General features: G+C 42.9%; 2 protein-coding genes across 5 annotated transcripts in view; one reads left to right on the forward strand and one right to left on the reverse strand.

Moving 5' to 3' along the window:
• Positions 1 to 5,750, forward strand: part of Nusap1 (nucleolar and spindle associated protein 1) — a 40,997-nt gene extending 35,247 nt beyond the window's left edge. For all 4 annotated transcript variants that reach the window (XM_029570240.1, XM_029570241.1, XM_029570242.1 and 1 more), the window contains 2 exons: positions 2,417 to 2,525; positions 4,820 to 5,750. In XM_029570240.1, the coding sequence (XP_029426100.1) occupies positions 2,417 to 2,525; positions 4,820 to 4,916 (206 nt within the window). In that variant the 3' untranslated portion in view covers positions 4,917 to 5,750. The remainder of the gene's footprint in view (positions 1 to 2,416; positions 2,526 to 4,819) is intronic.
• Ndufaf1 (NADH:ubiquinone oxidoreductase complex assembly factor 1) lies at positions 5,120 to 20,405 on the reverse strand. The gene is made up of 5 exons (XM_008846795.3): positions 20,253 to 20,405; positions 16,696 to 17,340; positions 10,799 to 10,984; positions 7,537 to 7,611; positions 5,120 to 6,761 (listed from the first exon to the last, which is right to left on the reverse strand). The coding sequence occupies exons 2-5, from the start codon at positions 17,266 to 17,268 to the stop codon at positions 6,618 to 6,620; spliced, it is 978 nt and encodes a 325-aa protein (XP_008845017.1). The 5' UTR covers positions 17,269 to 17,340; positions 20,253 to 20,405; the 3' UTR covers positions 5,120 to 6,617.
• Between the last annotated feature and the right edge of the window lie 467 nt (positions 20,406 to 20,872).

Raw genomic sequence — 20,872 nt, forward strand, 5'->3', positions numbered from 1 at the left:
TCTTGACAAGGGCTTCCAAAAGCATCCCTCTATTGGGTTCCTCTTCATTTTTCTTTTGTCTTCCAAGGCTGGACTCTAGATTGATGGATTCAGGATTTGCTTTCAGGTATTTTGATAGCTGTTGGAGTAGTTAGAATCAGTATCGGTTCCCTCTCAAAGACTTCTAAATAGGGGGAGAAAACAAATTTATCTTTCATTTTATAACAATACCTTGTTGTCTCCCTTAGCTACAGGTGGGCACTACAGTATTGGAGACCAAGATTTGAAGTCTTACATCTGAGCAACACTTTCTGGTTAGGAACAATCAATGAGAAATAATTGTCTAAATAACTTTTAATGTAGACTTAAGCCTAATGTCTGGGAAGTATAATCCCTTGAACTCGTAAAGAAATATACTGATGACTTTACTCTTTGGTTATACTTTCCTTTTGGGTGTTTAAGACCATTTTACACTTAAGGTCATTTGAGGATCTGTTCCTTAGTGGTCACATGGGCTTGGGAGAAGTTCCTGGCTCCTTTCTTTTATAAGTTCCATCTATGTGAAGATAAGTCAAAGGTCCCGTTTGACCATGTCTGGCTTCACTTGAAAGCATGAATGAGATGTTTCCTCTGAGTTGACCCTCCTCTTTGTAAGCTGGATACTGGTTCGAGTCCATCTGGTGGGGTCTCCATGTCCTCCCTGAACAAAAGGACAGGTGACTCACCACAGTTACAGGACATTTTGAGAGATGTTCCATAGTCCCCTGGCACTTAGTTGACCTTGGAGGGCAAAGGATAAAAAAACTGTCTTTTAAGTCCCTCTCACTACATTAGTATAGGCCTTAAAGTATGGCTTTTAAGCATCCAATAAGGTTAGTTCGACCAGTCTGGTACTTTTAATTATCATGTGCTATGTAGATAAGGCTTGGGTAAAAAACCAAATATTCTCAGATAAACATTGACTAGATCTATATTTTCTTCCTTAAACTAGTTGAGTAAACTATGACCATAGAAATTTTAAGATTATGTGTATTTTTGTCTCATCCTTTATAACAAACCATCACTTGCTTAGACCTTCTCATTTTTTCTGTCTTCCTTCACTTGTTTTTTTAAAGAACGTTTTAAATCTATTTTCAAGATTATAATATTGACTTTGTTTTGTGTATGGAATTTTTGTGACTGTATCCAAGGAATATAGTTCATTATGGTAGGGAAGGCCTTTTGGCAGGAACATGAGCCTGGCTCATCACATTGCATTGGCAGTCTTGAAGCAGAGTGGTTTTGGTGTTTTTTGAGACTGGGTCTCACTCTGTACCCAAGCTAACTTAAAACTCATTCTTTATCCCAGGGTGGCCTTAAACTCATGGCCATCCTCTTCCTTCAGTCTCCCAAGTGCTGGAGTTACTAACCTGAGCCACCATATCCAGCTATATAATACATTGCTAACTACAACCATCATGTTATACAATGGACCACTTTAACCTAATTTTTCCAGTCTCACTGAAATTAGGGGGTGGTGGGTGGCTAGAAAGATAGCACAGCAGTTAAGAGTACTTACTGCTCTTGCAGAGGACCTAGGTTTGGTTCCCACCACCTATATCAGGTAGCTCACAATACCCCCCGACTCCAATTTCATCTCTCCAGCCCCCTCCCTTTTTAAAAATATTTTCTTTATTTTTATTTTTTGTGTATGAGTATAGCCTGCGTGTATCTGTGTAGTGCAATGCCTGAGGATGTCAGAAGAGGGCATTGGACTCCCCTAGAACTAGAGTTACAGATGGTTGTTAGCCACTATGTAGGTGCTGGCAACCAAACCCAGGTCCTCTGCAGGAGCAACCAGTGCTCTTAACCACTGAGCCATCTCATCTCTCCAGCCCTGCTCCCTTTTTAAAAAACTTTCTATTTTGCCTGCATGTATGAATGTGTACCACATGTGTGCAGTGCCCACAGAGGCCAGAAGAGGATGTTAGATCTCTTGGTACTAGAGTTAAAAACAGTTGTGAGTTTCCATGTGGGTGCTGGGAACTGAACCCAGGTTCTCTGTAAGAGCAGCCAGTGCTCTTAATGGCTGAACCATTGAACCATCTCTCCAGCACATCCCCTCCACAACCTTTTTTTTTTTTGAGGTGGAGTCTCCCTATAGCCCTGGCTGGCCTGTAACTTGGTATATAGACCAGGCTGGCTTTGAACTCACAGAGATCTGCCTGCCTCTTTGAGTGCTAGGATTAAAGGCATATACAACCATGCCTGACTCACATTTTTATTTTTAGAACAAAAAATCTGATTTATATCTGCAATGTAAAATCAAAATAAATTGCAGAATGTACATGTAAGTATCTGCAAAAAACAGTATAAATGTTGATAGGCAAGTAGGCAAAGATGAAGACAATATAGTTGTGAATAAAAGGTCCTAATACTTTCCTTTGTCCTAAACTAGGAAAGCTGAAACCATGGGGGCAATCTAAAGAAAATAATTCTCTTAATGAACCTGTAAACAGAGTTAGTTTCCACAAGAAAACTTACAAACAGCCTCGTGTCCAGACCAGGTGAGTACATAATTATCTTGATTTATAAATTTTCTAATGTCAGAAGACAGTACACTAAACCATGTGAAGGATAGAGTCTCAGTAATAGTGCTGTTTAAGGAAGCTAGAAGTAGAGTGCCTTACTTTATTTTGTGCTGCTATAAAAAAATACTTGAGCCGGGCATGGTGGCGCACGCCTTTAATCCCAGCACTGGGGAGGCATAGGCACATGGATCTCTGTGAGTTCAAGGCCAGCCTGGTCTATATAGTGAGTTCCAGGACAGCTGGGGCTACAGGAAGACAAAGACCAAAAAAAAACAAAACTTGAGACTAGGCACTCTTCAAAGAAAAAGTTATTTCGGCTCGTGGCTCTAGAAGTCCAAGATGCTTGCAGAGCTTCAAACTGTGTAACAACATGGCAAATGGCATTAGTACATTTTGAGAGGAAGGAAAAACATGAAGAATAGGCCAGTCGTAAAGTGTTGTATTGTTCTGTTTTGAGACAGGGTCTCCCTGTAGTCCCAACTGGCCTGGAACTCGATATATAGACCAGGCTGACCTCCATCTCTCAGAGATCTGCCTGCCTCTGCCTCCCAAGTGCTGGGATTAAAGGCATGCATCACCAGATCTGGCTTGTATTGTCTTTAAGAGCTGCCTCCATGAGACCTAACTGGGGGTTTGGCATTAAACTTTTCCAAGGGTGGTACCCCTGTTACCTAATGTTATTTCTCTCTAGGCATCACCTGTTAAAGATTCAGCCACCTCTCAATACTCTTACATTAAGGACCAAGCTTGGACAAACTAGCAGAGAACCAAAGTGAGGTTGGGGTTATACCTAGCATGCACAAAGCCCTGGGTTCAATCACAGGACTGGAGAATTAGAAGTTCATTGTCATCCTCAGCACCATAGCAAGTTCAAGACAAGCTTGGGATACATGATATCCTATCTTAAAAACAACAACAAAAACCACATTAAAGTACATGTGCAGCTCTAGCAAAATGGATTCCAAGTTTGGTTTGAAATGAGCCCCAAATGTCTGCTTTTTTCCCAAGGCTCTATAGGTTATTCACAAGACCAATTCAGAACATGGTTCTTGTAGGACCTACCTTCCCACACAGTGCACATGAATATCCCTCTAGACACCTGTGGGCAAGTGCTTGGGACACCTAAGTTGAACAGATGTAAATTCCTCACTCCCAAGCAAACCAGGCAGGAAGCCCCACACCGGTCAACATTGAGGCTTCGTTTATTAGTAGGAGAACCAAGTCAGAGTCAGGTCAGGCTAGGCTGCAGCTATGCAACTGAGTCCAATTCCCTGCCTGGGACTCTTCCTAATATAGGTTACCTATCATTTGCCACTTACCTATATCCAACTTCTACCAAGGCCTTTTATTAACTGTAAGATAACATGATCCTGGACTTGACTTTTTCTTCTATTTGTTTTTTGGTCTTTTTGAGATAGTGTCTCCTTGTAACCTCATGAAGCTGACCTGGAACTCACTATGTAGACCAAGCTGGCCTTGAACTCACAGAGCTCTGCCTGCCTCTGCCTCCCATGTGCTGGGATCAAAGGCATGTTCTACCATGCCTGGCACCTTTCTTTTTTCTTTTCTTAATCCTCTCTAATCAGTAGACCCTGGTTCCTGTTCTAGTATTGTTAGTTTGACTTTGACTTCTAGGAGTTGAGATACCTCATTTAAAGCTTTTTTTTTCTTTTGGCTTTTTGAGACAGGGTCTCCCTATAGCCCCAGCTGTCCTGGAACTCATTATGTAGGCCAGGCTGGCCTCGAGCTCACAGAGCTCCACCTGCCTCTGCCTCCCAAGTGCTGGGATTATAGGCATGCACTACCACGCCCGGCAATTTAAAGCTTTTTAAAAAAATATTTATTACTTTTATGTGTATGCATGTATTGCCTGCATGTATGTAAATGCACCTGTGTCGTGCAATGCCTGTAGAGGACAGAAGAGGCTGTCAAATACCCTGGAACTGGAGTTGCAGGCAGTTGTTAGCTGCCATTTGGGTGCTGGGATACAAACCCCAGTCTTCTGTAAGAAGCTAATTTTTAAAGTACGAGAGTTGAATTCAGTCACCAGGTGACTGCTGGTTTGTGTTCTGTGCATGACTTTAGAATGCTTAGTTAACATAAAACAGGAAATAGCCTCTAGCATTTTAGGACAATGCTGGTAGATGCTTGAACCAGTAGGTAGAGCACAGTGCCCTGCAGAAGTGTGCTACACAAATGTGATAGATTCCTTAAAGTCTGTTGTGGGCACTTCAGTGGAACCTAACATGTAACCTATCTGTCCCTCTTAGGGAAGAACAGCGGAAGAAACATGAGCAAGAGCGAAAGGAGAAGAAAGCAAAGGTTTTGGGAGCTCGAAGAGGCCTGGTTACGATTAAAGCCCAATAATCCTAATTCCTTTATTCCCAACTTGTTTTCCTTTGTAAATATTTTTATACTGACTTTCCCCATATTAGTCAAAGGTCATTTTCTGCCATAACCTTTGCTCGTAGTCTGTGTAGCATCTGCGAGTTCTTCATGTGCTATAGCTTGGAAAAGACACAATCACTTTGCAGCTCATAAATTCTTGGGAGTAGTTTTTACCTAAGCCCTTGTACAACATAGTTTTCTAATGAGACCCATCCTCATTAGATTCTTAACATAGATTTTTCATGTCAAGGACTTTCTGCTAGTTCTAATAGTAACAGATCTACAATCATTTTCTGGACAAAAGCATTTCTCTGATGGCAGTTATGGCAGAATCTTATCATAATAAAATTAAAAGGAAAGCATAGAGAAGGGTAGGATGGAAAGGCCCTTTGTCTACAAAATCTAGTAATCCAACTAAATTAGGACAATGTATTGATTATAGGATCAACGTTCTACCATAGTGAAAAATGTTTTAATCTTGTAAAAGCCTTGTTCAGATTATTTCATATAAATGCCACTGTCACTCTTACTACCAACCTGTTAAAAGATTAAACAAGGCTGTATCAAAGTTTGAGGGTGGAGGGTATGCCTCAGTTGTACAGCACTTGTCTACATGAATTTGATTCCTAGTACCACCAAACAGAGAAGGAGCGAATTGCTGGTATAAGGATTACTATTACTGTCAAACTTAAATCTTACTAATTTTCTGGAAAAGGTAAGAGTTGCTAAGCATATCTTTGTTCCTTGCTCTACCATGTAGAGATTCTGAGTTGTATAATGCTTAAGATTTCATAATAAAAAAGTTTTTCGCTGTGTTAAGTTTATTCTTTTTAAGCATCCCAAGATTTGGATGACCAGACAAGATCAGTAAGAGCTTATACATTCCCTTTTCTTTCCTACCTACTCACATTTTTCCCCCAGGAAGAAACAACCTTATTTATTTATTTAAACAAGGTCTCATGTAACCCAGACTAGCCTCAAACTCATTGTATACTTGCAGATGACTCTGAATTCCTGATCCCTGCCTCTACCTTGTAGATGCCCAGGTGCTGGGATTACAGATGCATACCACCACACCTGGCTATAAAGCAAAATTCTTTTTTCATGTTATTGGTATTTGAATATACTGCTTGAGCATGTACTAGAAATAGTTCAAGATCAACAATATGTATGAAAGGCTCCTTCCTCAAACATCAACTACAAAATAGAAGCCAGTAAGGGGTGAGTGGTATCCCATCACTTGTCATCCCAGAGACTCCTTGAAAACTGCCCACTCATGTAGGAAATGTTCCTAATAGAGGAACATTTCTGACAAACACGATATTTACATAGCGCCTCTGCAGAAACACTTGTGTGGGCTGAAGCAGAGCTCATGCTATGTTGTCTGTATCTGTGCTCTCAGCAACAGCATTTAACCATGTCTTAAAGAATATGTACCAACATTCATTGTATGCCATTAAACAAATATTTTATTTTGGGCCAGGAATATAGTTCATGCTTGCCTAGCATACATGAGGCTCTGGGTTCAATTTCAAACCCTAGCACAACAGAAAAATGAAAAAAACAAAACAAAACAGTAGCTACAGAACAAAAGGTAGCTACAAAGGCTTTATTTAGTCTGTATCATGTGGATGTGGCTATACTTAGTTTTGTAATACAAATATACCACAAGTTCTTTATTTAAAGTCTTGGGTTAAGTGCTGGGGAATTCTCATAAGCAAATTCTTCTGAATGGGCTGGATCAGCAAACACGCCAATAAAATCTATTTCCAGAAAAAATGGGCCATCCACTTTATCAGCCAGGGTGAATCCTATAGAAGAGATCTAAATTTAAAATAGAGAAACTGATTAAAATCTCATACACTGATGCACCGTAGTTTTCACATCTTACAAATAATCACTTTGAGTCTTTACACCATCAGCCCTCAGCAAACATGTACGTACAAGACTGCTTTCTTTTCTCTTTCTTCTAGACATATATAACCCAGGTTGGTCCTGAACTTATGTAATCAAGGCTGACCCTGAACTCCTAACCTCACAAGCATGGAGATTTACAGGCATACCCCTGTACTTACACTTGCCTGACTGCTTTTTTCCCCCATGTTCTACTACTTTCTCTCCTCTTTAGGTTTCTCCACTTAAGACAGTAAGTAAACATGGACTCTTTTTTTTTTTTTTTTTTCTTCCTAGTTTTTATTTTATGTATATGAGTGTACTGCCTGCATGTGTGTGAGCATACTTTTGTTGTGCAATGCCAGTGGAGATCAGAAGAGGGCACTGAATTCTGGCACTGGAGTTACAGTTGTTAGCTGCCATGAGGGTACTGGCAATCAAACCTGGGTCCTCTGCAAGAGCAGCCAGTGCCCTTAAATGCTGAGCCATCTCTCCTGCCCCAACATGGACTTTAAATGGCATTTCTTTGATGCTTTTCTGAGTTTATTGTAAAGCTAAAATGAGGCTGAAAAGATAACACACCAATATTCCCTAGGATGGAAGTGGCTTGAGCAGAAATTTTACTTTCCTCTGCCAGCCTTCCAAAATAGAACTCTGCTCACTAAAGATGGCATTGTATGGAGTGAAAAACACAGGAAAATGTTACCTTGTCAAGTATCAGTTGAGACTGGACATCTCGGATTCTTCCTTGGTTTGAGAAGAAAAATTTGGAAAAAGGAATCTGAAAAAAGAGACCATTTATTTCATAACTGAGACATAAGAATTTGAGACATTTATTGGAAGTGCAATGATAAAATTTAAATATCATTTCTAAATATTTTACATATTCTAAAAGGTATAGTCCCAGCTACTCAGACTAAGGTACAAGGATCACCTATATTCAGTAGTTCCAGACGAGCCTGAGCAACACAGTAAGACACTATTTCAATAAGTAAGTAGGCCAGGTACTTTTAATCTTGCTGGGGAGGCAGAGGCAGGTGGATCTCAGATCAAGGCCAGCCTGGTCTACAGATCGAGTTCCAGGCCAGCAGGAGCTACAGGGAGACACTGAAAAAAAAAAAAAAAAAGGTAATTAATGCAGGTGTGAGAAATGGCTAGCTTTTGGGGTTAAAGATACAATTTTCTGAGGTTTTTGCAGTGCTGTAGATCAAGCCCAGGGTCTTAGAAATGCTGGGGAGACACTTTGTCACTGAGTTCTACACCCTCCCCCAAAGATACACATATATTCTATTCGTATATATGAATTCACATATATGTATATATACACACACACAGACGTGTAAAATACTTATAAATTTTTGTTGGTTTTTTGATACAGTAGTCCAGGCTAGCCTCCAACTAGCAGCAATCCTATTTCAGCCTTCAAAGTGCTATGATTACAGGTATGTACCATCTCACAAGGTTTAGATTTTTTTTTTTTTTTTTTCAGACAGGGTCTCCCTGTAACTCCAGTTGACTTAGAACTCACTATGTTGACCATGCTGGCCTCAAACTCACAGAGATCTGTCTGCCTCTGCCTCTGCCTCTGCCTCCCGAGTGCTGAGGCTGAAAGCATGCGCCACCATGCCCGGCAGGATACCACAGGATACAGCTTTTTCTAATAGTAAAAAAATAAGGGCTGGGCGTAGTGGTGCACACCTTTAGTCCCAACACTCGGGAGGCAGAGGCAGGCAGATCTCTGTGAGTTTAAGTCCAGCCTGGTCTACATAGTGAGTTCCAGGCCAGCTGGGGCTACTGGGAGACCCTATCTCAAAAAAGACCAAAAAAAAAGCTAGGTATGGTGGCACATACCTATAATCAGAGGCAGAGGCATGAGGCAAGTATAAAGCCTGCCTAGACTACATGGAGTGACTGATTCAAAAAAGAAAGCTGGATGCTGTTGGCCATGCCTGTAATCCTAGCACTTGGAAAGCAGAGACAGATCAGGTATTCAAAGTCATCCTTTATTACACAGTGAGTTCAAGGCTAGTCTAGGCTACACAAGATCCTGTCTCAAAAACAAAAAGCAAGGGGCTGGAGAGACACCTTTGCAGTCATTCCATGGCACATACATGCAGGCAATACATTAATGCACATAAAATTAACAATCAAAATATTTAAAAACAACAAAAAGCAAGGGCTGGAGAGAGTTCAGTGGTTTAGAGCACTGGCTACTCCTGCAGAAGACCTTAACTCCAGTTCCAGGATATCCAATGCCCTCTTCTGGCCTCCCCAGGATTTCATGACACAGGTACACTTAAATACATGCACACAAAACACTCATACACATAAATGTTTAATGTTTTTAAAAAAATTCTACGTATGCCAGGCATGGTGGTGCACACCTGTAGTCCCAGCACTTGGGAGGCGGAGGCAGGCAGATCTCTGAGTTCAAGGCCAGCCTGGTCTACACAGTGAGTTCCAGGACAGCTGGGGCTACAGGGAGATCCTGTCTCACAAAGAGCCCCCCGCCCCCCCAAAAAATTCCTACGTAAAGTGTACACGTTTCAGGGCTGAGGTGTAGCTCAGAGGTACCGCATCTGCTCAGCATGCACAAGGACTGAGTTCAGTCCCCAGCAATGAAAACAAAACTACAGCAGCACAGTGTGGTACTACATGCCTGTAATCCCAGCACTCAGAAGGCAGACGCAAGAGGACCTCAAGTTCAAGGCCAATATTATACAGCAAGACCCTCTTGTTAGTTTATGATGAGGTTTTGTCTGGGTTTTTTCAGTGCTAGAATTGAAGATTTGAGCTGCTATGCTGAGGGAAAAAAACAGAAGACGGGCTAGAGCAATGAGTCGGTGGCTAAGAGTCCATACTGCTCTTGTAAAGGACCTGAGTCCAATTCCCAGCATCCACATCAGGCAGTTTACTGCCACCCATAACTCCAGTGCCAGGGAATCTGATGCCTCTGCCCTCTGGATACACCCATACACAGACATACTCAGGTACACGAAGAGGGCCTGCAACTTATTAATTTCCTCACCTTTATATTTAGTCCCAGTAAGCCTTCACACCAGATTAACCCAGTTAAGAAAATTTGTCACAGCAGGGCCTAGTGGTGCCTGCCAGCACTCTGGAGGTAGAAGCAGGTGGAGCTTTGTGAGACTGAGGCCAGTCTGGTCTACTTAGTGATTTCTAGGCCATCTGAGGCTATAAGGAGACACTGTCTCAAAAAACAAAAAAAATTCCTCCTAGGCATGCTCTGGGGCCCATCTTCCAGGTAACTCTAGATTTTGTCAGTTTGACAATACCCTTATATATACATGCCTGTAAATCCCAGCCACTTGGGAGACTAAAGCAAGAATATGAAAAAGTCAAAGCCACCAGTGTCAACTTAGTGAGAACCTACAAATAAAAACCAAAAGCCTGGGGGCTGAGGTATAAAGTACTTTCACAGCAAGTGAGACACTCTGGATTCAATCCTCAGTACTAGTAGCTAATATTTTCATTAATGAAACAAAAATTCATTTGTCTTTTTTTTTTTGGTCTTTGTCTTTTTGAGACAGGGTCTCAACGTAGCCCGGGCTGGCCTGGAACTGGTTATGTAGACCAGGCTGGCCTCGAACTCACAAAGTTATGCCTGTCTCTGCCTCCCAAGTGCTGACGACACCTGGTGTCTTTTTAATTTTTGGTCTTTTTTTGAGACAGGGTCTCCCTGTAGCCCCAACTGTCCTGGAACTTTGTGTAGACCAGGCTGGCCTTGAACTCACAGAGATCCACCTGCCTCTATCTCCAAGTGCTGGACTAAAGGCATGCACCACCACCCTCGGAAAGCCATTTGTCTTTTGAGTCTCCCCAAGGCCTTCTTTCTTCCTTCATTCTGCCTCTACCTTCCAAGAATTATCTGTGTGAGAAAGGACCTCTCAATGTAACCATAATCTTAGCAGACCCTGTTTTCTTAAACAATGAAGATGAGCTTTTACCTTGATCTCCTGCCAGTAGGGCCCCCCACGGGTGAACATAAAATAACAGTACATCTGATTTTTTCTCTGGATGAGGTCTGTGTCCTGCCTGATATTCACCATCCAAGGCCGGCCATCCCCACGAACTCGGAGATACAGAGTGTTGAACTGGGACCAGTCGTACGGCAGCTTTCTCTCAAAAGCACCCTGAAGTACAGAAAGATAAATTAATGTAGCTTATTGTCCACTGCATGGAAAATGTGAGCCATGACCAAATCAGCAGGACCAAGTGGTCCTCTGGTTTTTCATCTTTTTCATTCCTTTATTATTATATGCATGTGGGGGGGCATGCGTGTGTATGTGTGTGTGTTCTTTGCCATGCACATGTATGGAGATCAGAGGACAGCTTTTGGGAATCAATTCTTTCTTTCCACTATGTGGTTCTGGAGATTGAACTCAGGTCATCAGGCTTGATGGCAAGTGCCTTTACCCACTGAGCCATCTTGCTGGCCGAATAGGCCAGTCCATATTTTCTACCACAAGGAAGTACATGAACATGGCCATTATTACCATAGTACAAGATACTGACATGTGTTTCTAAGATAATGTTCAAGACATGACTGACTCAGATGAGAGCTTTGGTGTGATGGACACTCATCTGTATTTGCTGAATGGAAATGAATGCACTATTTCCCTAGTTCTATGGAAAAATGGCTTCTGAGTGGTTCAGTTTATGACAAGTGCCTTGCCCCATCAGAAAATAGAACTTATTTTAAAAATCATGGGGCTGGGCTAGAGAGATGGCTCAGCAGTTGAGAGCACTGACTGCTCTTGCAGAGAACCCGGGTTTGATTTCCAGCACCCACATCGTGGATGACAACCATCTGTAACTCTAGTTCCAGGGGAATGTGATGCCCTCTTCTGACCTCTGAGGCATTGCATGTCATGGTGCACTCACATACATGAATATAAAAACAAAATATTTTTTTTAAATTCATGGGATTGGGGACTGGAGAGATGGCTCAGTAGTTAAGAGCACTGACTGCTCTTGCAAAGGACCCAGGTTCAACTCTCAGCACCCACATGGCGGCTACAAACCGTCTTTAACTCCAGTTCCAGGGGAATCCGAAGCCCTCTTCTGACCTCTGCAGCATTGCACGACACAGGTACACTCACCTACGTGCAGGCAACACATACAAATAAAATAAAAATAATAAAATATTTTTAAAAATAAATAAATCTTGCCAGGCATGGTGGCGCATACCTGTAGTTGCAGCACTTGAGAGGCAGAGGCAGGCGGATCTCTGTGAGTTCAAGGCCAGCCTGGTCTGGTCTACATAGTGAGTTCCAGGACAGCTGGGGCTACAAGGAGACCCTGTCTCAAAAAGACAAAAGAAAAAAAAAATTTTTATTTTATGTGTAGGAGTGTTTTGCCTGCATGTAAGTGTACTTGTATGGTGCAATGCCCACGAAGACCAAAAGAGGGCATTGGATCCCCTGGGACTGGAGTTGCCCATGGTTGTTGACTGCCATGTGGGTGCTGGAAACTGAATCTGGGTCCTCGGCAAGAGCAGTCAGTGCTCTTAACCGCTGAGCCATCTCTCCAGCTCCCTAACCAGCCAGTGCTCTTAACCGCTGAGCCATCTCTCCAGCCCCAAATCTTTTTAAAAAAGGTATTTAGGGGGCTGGAGAGATGGCTCAGCGGTTAAGAGCACCAGCTGTTATTGTAGAGGATCCAGGTTTGATTCCAGCATCCACATGGGGCTAACAACCATCTGTAACTTTAGTTCCAGAGGAATCTGTCATCCTCTTCTGACCTCTGTGGGGCATTGCACAAGATGGGTGAACTTACATACATGCAAACAATACCCTCATACACACAAAATAAAAATATTAAGCTGGGCGTGGTGGCACATGCCTATAGTCCCAGCACTTGGGAGGCAGAGGCAGGTGGATCTCCTTGAGTTCAAGGCCAGCCTGGTCTACATAGTGAGTTCCAGGACAGCTGGGGCTACAGGAAGACCCTGCTTTAAAAAGACAAAAAAATAAAAATAAAACATTAAAATAAATAAAAAAGGAATCTAGTGTTAATTTACAAAGCTTTTGTTTTGTGGGGGGGGGTCTTTTTGAGACAAGGTCTCCCTGTAGCCCCAGGTCTCCTGGAACTTGCTATGTAGACCAGGCTGGCCTCAAACTCAGCATTCCTTAGTGTTGAGATTACAGGTATGAGCCTCCACAGCTAGACTTTAAATTCCATTTGAGAGAGAGGGAGGAGGAACTTCTACTGAGTTCTGAGGTTAAAGGCATGGGCCATGCCTGGCCTTGTCAATTTCAGCTAAAGGCATTTTTATAGCAAAAATATATATATTTTTTCATTACTCCATGGGGGGTGGGGGAACCTCTGGATTGACCAAATCTATTTTGTAGATTTTAAGGAATTAGAAAAATAGTAAAAACTTGTATGTATCACTGGCTGCAACTAAAGAACATATACTTTTCTATTATTTTATGGAGGGAGTGAGGGAGTTTAAAACTACTCATATTTTTTTTCCCTAAAGTATAATATCCAAGCAAACATCCAGGGACTGTGGCCAGAGTCCAACACAAGCCTCTCCAGACAGCCCTAAAATAAGTTAGAAATTTTTCATGCAAACAATCACAAATCATAAAACTAAAAACAAGAAGTCTATTTTTTTGTTGTTTCATAGTAGTGGGCATCGACTGAACACAGAACCTACATATGATAGGAAAGAACTCTGTCACTGAATTATACCCTAGACTCCTTTTGTTTTGACATTTATTTATCGTGTGTGTAGGAAGAATCACTTCAGCCCAGGAGTTTGAGGCCAGCCTGGGCAACATATTGAGATCCTATCAGAAAGTGGAGAGGAAACGGAAAAAAGCAAGAGGAAAAGGAAGGGAGGGGGGAGGGAAAGAAAGGAAGAGAGAAGAAAAGTAAGCAAAGACACAGAAACTGGCTAGCAAGATGGCTTAGCAGGTAAAGGTGCCTGCTGTCAAGCCTGACAACCTGAGTTGGGACCCCAGAACATGCATGACAGAAGGAGAGAATGCACTCATACAAACAGTCCTTTGACATCCATGTGAGCACTGGCACTGAAGTGGGGGTGGGGGGACGGGGGACAAGAGCATGCATACATACATAAAACTCTTAATTGAAAAAAGGCACAGAGCCGGGCACGGTGGTACACGCCTTTGATCCCAGCACTCGAGAGGAAGAGGCAGGCAGGGCTCTGTGTGTTCAAGGCCAGCCTGGTCTACATAGTTCCAGGCCAGCTGATGGGTTACAAGGAAGACCCTGTCTCAAAAAGACCAAAAAAAATGGGGGGGAGGGGCACCGAAACTCATAGATCAGAGAAATTAAGGATACATGATTACATGTAATATACTATCCTGGATGAGTTCCTGTAAGAGAAAAATATTGGAAAAAGTAGAGAAGGGCTGTGGATGTGGCCAGGTTGTAGAGTACATGCCTAGTATGCTGAAAGAACTGGGTTTGAGCCATAGTACCCATAAAACCAAGAGTATGCCAGGCATGGCTGTGCATGTCTTTAATCCAGCACTCAGAAGGCTGAGGCAGAAGGGTCACTGTGAGTTTGAGGCCAGACTGGACTATATGAAACCCTATCTTAAAACACAAAAAAGAAATCTGTAATTTAATTAACAGTAATGAATGATCAATGCTAGGTTTTAAAAAATTTGTGTGTTAAGTTTTAAAAGGAAATTTTATTATGGTGAGTATAAGTGTACATGATGTATGTTTGTGTGCATAGAAGCCACGGTGGTGTGCACGTGGATGGATATCAGAGGATGGCTCTGTGCAGTCAGTTCTCTCCTCTATGTGGCTTCTGGAGATTAAACTCAGGTTGCCAGGCCTGTATGGCAAGCACCTTTACATGCTGAGCCAGCGCTTGTTTTAGTTTTTTCAGATGGTGACTATATGGCCAGTGCTGGTCTGAAACTTGCTATGTAGGCCTCAAACTTGCAGCAATCATCCTGCCTCTGCCTCCGAAGTACTGGGATTAAAAGTGTGAGTCAGAAAAGGCTGGAGATGGCTTAGTGGCTAGGAGTAAGTATTGCTCTCTTAGAAAACCCGACTTTGGTCTTCCAGGGGATGTGATGCCCTCTTCTTGGCCTCTGTGGGCACTTACACAAATGTGGTGCACATACATACACTCAGGCACACACACATACATATAAAATAAATAGGGGTCAGAGGTCAATGTTGAGTGTCTTTCCCTATTGCTCTCGACCTTGTTTTGAGACATGGTCTCTCACTGAATGAACCTGGACCTCACTGATTCAGCTAGGCTGGCTGACCCATGAGCTTCTAGATCTATCTTTCTCTACTTCACCAAGTTCTGGGGTTACAGGTAATTGCCACACCCAGCTTTGTATGTGTGTGCAGGGGATCTAAACTCAGGCACTTTACAAACTAAGCTATTTTCCCAGGCCAGTTTCTTTTAACTTTTTTTTTAATTGATTTTTTTGGTGTATTTCATACAGAACATCCCAAACAATCTTATTCATCTTTATACCTGCATCCCAAATGGCACCCCCTCCCTGCTGCCACTAGAGCCCATATACTCTGTCATCCCTGTTATTGCCCACAGTGTTGTCAGTGCCTCCAGCCGTTCCCCATTTGCAAGTGCATCTGCTGAGTCTAGTCAGCCTATATAGAGTTCCTTGTTTTAGGAAGATCAGTTCTTCCTCATCTAGCAGCAGTCAGTTGGCAGCATTCCTTTAAATAAGATTGGAGTCTGCTGTTCATTTTCCCAGTTCTATGTGGGGTTACTGTCTGGGAGTCTCTTGGGCCACCTGGGCCAACAACTCAAAGGAAGGTATCTATCTCCTGACTGGCATTGTTTCTTGTTATGTATTTAGCTATACACATGGACTCTTAAAGAAATATACTGATCACTTTAATCTTTGGTTATACTTTCCTTTTGGGTGTTTAAGACCATACAGTTGGCCCAAATAAACCAATTTATTTTTAGTCTTAAGGTCGTTTGAGGATCTGTTCCTCAGGGGTCATATGGGCTTGGGAGGAGCCCCTGGCTCCTTCCTTTTTGCAGTTTCATCTATGTGAAGATAAGTCAAAGGTCCTGCTCAACCGTGGCTGGCTTCACTTGGAAGCATGAAGGAAATGTTTTCTCTGTGTTGACCCTCCTCTTTGTAGATTGGACACTGGTTCAAGTCTATCTGGTAGGTCTCCATGTCCTCCCTGAACAAGAGGACAGGTGACTGACCACAGTTAGAGGACATTTTAAGAGATGGTCATAGCCCCCTGGAACTTAGTTGACCTTGGAGGGCAAGGAGCAAAACCTGTCCTTTAATCCTCTCTGACAAGATTAGTATAGGCCAGGCCAGTTTCTTCATCATGAAAAATGTAATTAAAGAAACGTAAAATGTTAAAAGAAGTGCCAGAGATGGTGGCACATACCTGTAATCACAGCTCTTAGAAGATAAAGGTGGGAGGATCAAGAATTTAAGGTCATCCTCAGCTACACATATAGTTTGAGGCCAGCCTGGGCAACATGAGACTGTCTCAAACCCATAAAGAAAGCCACAGGGTGACTCTACTCCCACTCTAGGGTGGTCACTGGGACTTCAATCCAGGTGAGAGGTGATGCCCCTCTCTGTAGAGCCTTTCAAATGCCTTCTCTGAATACCTCAAAGATAAATTGTTCTTCTCTTGCCTCAAATAATGCCCAGAAACAAGGAATCACTCAGGAACCACTTCTCCCTTTGGTTTCATTTTACACTTAGGCCAAGTAGTTACTTATTCCCATATGGAGATAAGTTGCCCATCTATAACAAATATACAGAAAAGAAAGCTGTCTGTTATAGCTATGCTAATATTAAGGTGATTAGGAAACTGACACCCAGGCCTTACCTACCCTTCGAATCCTGGATATCATTGCACAGTATCCACTTTGGCTACTGTCCCCATCCTGAGGTGCCTCAGAGCTCAGAGTTCCATAGAGCAGTGCACTTCGGTTATTCTTGCCCATTTTCAAGAATATTTCACTTCTACCTCCAATTGCCTTATCAGAAGTCACTATCCACTTATCCAAATCTTGTTTTTCACGAAACTGCCAAATAACCCTGGCTTGTTCCAGCAAGACCTCATGCAGTGGGCGGCCTTCTGGCCCTATCCAATGAGCCACAATTTCATTCTTCAAACGCCTAAAATGGTCCTTTGCTTCATCTATAATTGCTTTATCAAAACTAACGTCAGGCTTCTCTTCAGGAGAAGTTATATCTAACGCATCTTCTTTCTGACGATGTCTTTGGAAACCCTCTTCAGTCTTCCTCTGTTGGGACACTCTGTTGGGAGGAGCCACTGGTTTCTGAAGACTAGTAGAATAGTCTACAAAGTGAAGAGCCCCAAAAGGATTCAAGGCAGCACTTGGCCTCAGGCAGTTTCTGAGAACAGAAGTGCTATTCTGGAACTTGTGAACCAAAGCCATTGTAAGAAATAGTCAAAATGTAAAATTTCCTTGGCTATCAGAAAGAAGCTTCAACAATCAGTCCAAGGTCACCTATAACAGAAGAAACGCTGGTTATCAGTATGGCAATGAATCCATCCTAAGTTCAAACCCAGCAGAGGACTTATATTATGAAATTCATAACCTTTTTTCCTAATTCTGTAAACATTATTCAGTGGCAGCTAGTAGAAGCAGAGCACCCGTCTTATGAATTGCAGAACTAACACCAACATAAAACCAAGTATGATGGTATATGGCTATAATCCCAGCCCTTGGTAGGCAGAGGCAGGTGGATCTCTGTGAGTTCAGGGATAGCAGCCTTGTCTACATAACAAGTTCCAGGCCAGCGGGAGCCACAGGGAGACCCTATCTCAAAAAAAAAGTCAGGAATGGTTGTGTGTGCCTATAATTCCAGCGTTTGGGAGATGAAGGCAGGAAACCCTGTAACAAAACTAAACAAAACTACCAACATGACAAAAAATACAGCCCAGGGGCTGGAGAGATGGCTCAGCAGATAAGAACACTGACTGTTCTTGCAGAAGACCCCGGTTCAAATCCCAACACCCACACAGCAGCTAACAACTGTCTGTAACTCCAGTTCCAGGGGATCCGACAGTTTCTTCTGTCCTCCTCAGGCATTGCATGACACGGGTGCACTTACCTACATGTAGGCAATACATGCATACACATAAAATAAAAATAATAAATAAAACATTTAGCCGGGCATGGTGGTGCACACCTTTAGTCCCAACACTCGGGAGGCAGAGGCAGGCAGATCTCTGTGAGTTCAAGGCCAGCCTGGTCTCCATAGCAAATCCAGGCCAGCTGCAGCTAAAAGGGAGAACTTGTCTCAAAAAGACCAAATAAATAAATAAATAAATAAATAAATAATTAAAAAAAATACAGCCTAGCTTCCTACAGCTGGTCAACTACAAAATAATTCAAGTACGTGCCACAAGCTACCTCAAGAGGTTATGCCAACTTTAAAGCAACTTTTTCTTGTGGATTTTTTTTCTTGTAGATTCTTAAAGAAACAATGGGTTCTAAAAAGTAAAATATTAAAGTAATTTACTCCAGAGCCTGGGCCAAATGACTTTGAACATAAGTACTTCATCTATAAAAAGAGGGGCTAAAATGAGCACTGTATATCAAAACCTGGATTGGGTCTGTTTATAAATTCTTTCTGGCTAACTTATCCCTTGAGACGTGGACATGTTACTCCATTGAAAAACTGCTCCTTGAGTACCCAATTCCACTAAGAACACTGCCCCTCTGAAGTGTTCCCAATGAATCCCAGGCTACAGTTTACTGACCTGTTCATTTGTTGTCAATCTCTCTCATCCCAGACTAGAAGGGGAGAATATTCATTGTGCTGCCCTCCAACTCCCAGTATTACACTCAGCACTCAGAAGACTAATATTTGTTGAGTAAGTATCTCCACATTAATGTATCTCTGTCACAAGTATACTGGGTTCAGAACCTTATTGCTTTTACCCAACCTATATCATTCCCCTAACAAGGGGCTTTGTAAAGTCTAAAGTACCTCTTTATATCTTCTGGGAATTTTGATTAAAATATGAGCTCGCAAGATGGTATGTATGCAGTAAGAACTGAGATTCTATTTCTTTTTTTGAGACAGCGTCTCATGTAGCTCAGGCTGGCTTCAAACTCAAATTCTCTATGTAGCAGAGACCCGCCTTCAAATTCTGATCTTCCTTCCCCTACCTCCCAAGTGCTGGGAGTTTAGGAATGTCCCACCATGCCCAGCCAAGGGGATTTGGCATTTCTAACAAACTCCTCGATGACTGGGTGATATCCATGGGGAACATCATTTTGGGGTTTTGTTTGTTTGGGGGTTTTGTTTTTGAGACAGGGTTTCCCTGTAGCCCCAACTGGCCTAGAACTTGCTATGTAGACCAGACTGGCCTCAATCTCACAGAGATCCATCCACCTTCCTCTGCCTCCTGAGTACTGGGATTAAAGGTGTGTCCAGCTCCTTTTTTGTTGTTCAGTTGGTTGTTTTTTGTTGTTCAGTTTTGTTGTTCAGTTGGTTAGAGCATGGCAGTAATATGTGTATGAGGGTTTTGCCTGTGTGTAAGAGCACGTGTAAATGCCGGAGGAAGTCAGAAGAGGGCGTCGAATCCCCTGAAACTCGACTTATGGGCTTGTTAAGCTGCCATGTGAATGATGGAGACTGAACCCTGGTCCTCTGGAAGAGGAGCCAGGGCTCGTAATGCTGAGACATCTCTCCAGACCCCAGGGGGAACACCTTTTAAGTATCAACACCCTGGCCAGATTTGGTGGTGCATGCCTGTGAGCTTGGGCTTTATGAGACTATTTCAAAAACACAAAAGCAGGGCGGCGCGCAGGGAGACAGAGGCAGGTGGATCTCACAGGACAGCCTGCTCTACAGTTCCAGGCCAGCTGGGGCTACAGGGAGGACCTGTCTCAAAACAAGCCCACAAAAGAAAAGCCTTTTTTAGACAAATATTTTTTTGGAAAATAGGCTTAAAGTAGTAAGCTAAATGGTGTAATTACGAGTAACATTAAACTGTTTTCCAGGCCTTCATAAGTGTTGCTACTTTTCTAATAATACCATAACTTCCTTTTGTTTAATAATTTCTAGCAATAAACCTAGTAGCTGAACACCGGCCCGAGGCTAACAGTGAGTTTTGACACCAGAATCCACGCCGCTGCAGATAGTATTTGTAACGACTGTAAACTGAAGCTCACTATGTGCCAGAAAACTGTTCTACGTGTGTTTTCATTGACTTCTTACCATAACCCTGAGACAGATACTATTATTACTCCAATTACAAAGACCCTGGAAACAAGATTCCACAATTAAATTATTCCGGGTCACACAGCTAGAGGCAAAACTCACTCTGAAGCCCAGGCGTCCACCTCCCGGTCCCAGCCTCGGAACCCAGGATGCTTGCGCTAGGGGCAGGCCCCATAACCCTCACCTTTCCGCTTCTCAGGTGTTCAATTGCCCTTAGAGTCTGCTCAACTTCCCGGAACCTACACGCGGCTTCCGCCTAGTCCGTTGCTCTTTCTCTGCCCGTTCTCCACGTCTCCGGTATCAGTCCATCTGCTTTTGCCGACCGGTGAGAAACTAGATGTTTAGACTCAAGCGTTCCAGGAGTTATGGAGTCCCAGGAAGGCTAGAGAGGATCCTGAAGGTGGCCATCCTGATACTTTTGGGCTCTAAAAGTACCCCAAAGGCCCGACTTCCATGTATGACTTTTTCTGCTCTTCGTGGGAACGTGGCGGGTTTTCCCCATCTCCCCTTCATCCCGCCTCAGACTGCAAACACCATCCCTATATCTTTCGAATAGGATCTAGGGGCTCAGCAGTGGCAAGTATTGGCTGCTCTTGTCTAGGACCTGGGTTCGGTTCCCAGCAACCACGATGCTACTGACCGTCCTTAACTCCAGTTCTAGAGGATCCGATGCCCTCTCCTGGCCTCTGTGGGCAGGTGCACTTCACATACATTGTAGGCCAAACGTTCATACACATTGAAAATAAAAAGGCAGGGCGTGGTCGCACACGCCTTTAATCTCAGCACTCCGGAAGCAGAGGCAAG

This window comes from Nannospalax galili, unplaced genomic scaffold (genome assembly GCF_000622305.1).
Source record: "Nannospalax galili isolate Female #2095 unplaced genomic scaffold, S.galili_v1.0 scaffold342, whole genome shotgun sequence".
Taxonomy (NCBI): domain Eukaryota; kingdom Metazoa; phylum Chordata; class Mammalia; order Rodentia; family Spalacidae; genus Nannospalax; species Nannospalax galili.

Coding starts and splice junctions, on each gene's coding strand:
- Ndufaf1 (XM_008846795.3), bottom strand. CDS start 17,268: ATGGCTTTGGTTCACAAGTTCCAGAATAGCACTTCTGTTCTCAGAAAC. Junction 10,985..16,695: donor TGATATCCAGGATTCGAAGG/GTAGGTAAGGCC, acceptor TCTGTACTTCAG/GGTGCTTTTGAGAGAAAGCT. Junction 7,612..10,798: donor CCTACTGGCAGGAGATCAAG/GTAAAAGCTCAT, acceptor CTCTTTTTTCAG/ATTCCTTTTTCCAAATTTTT.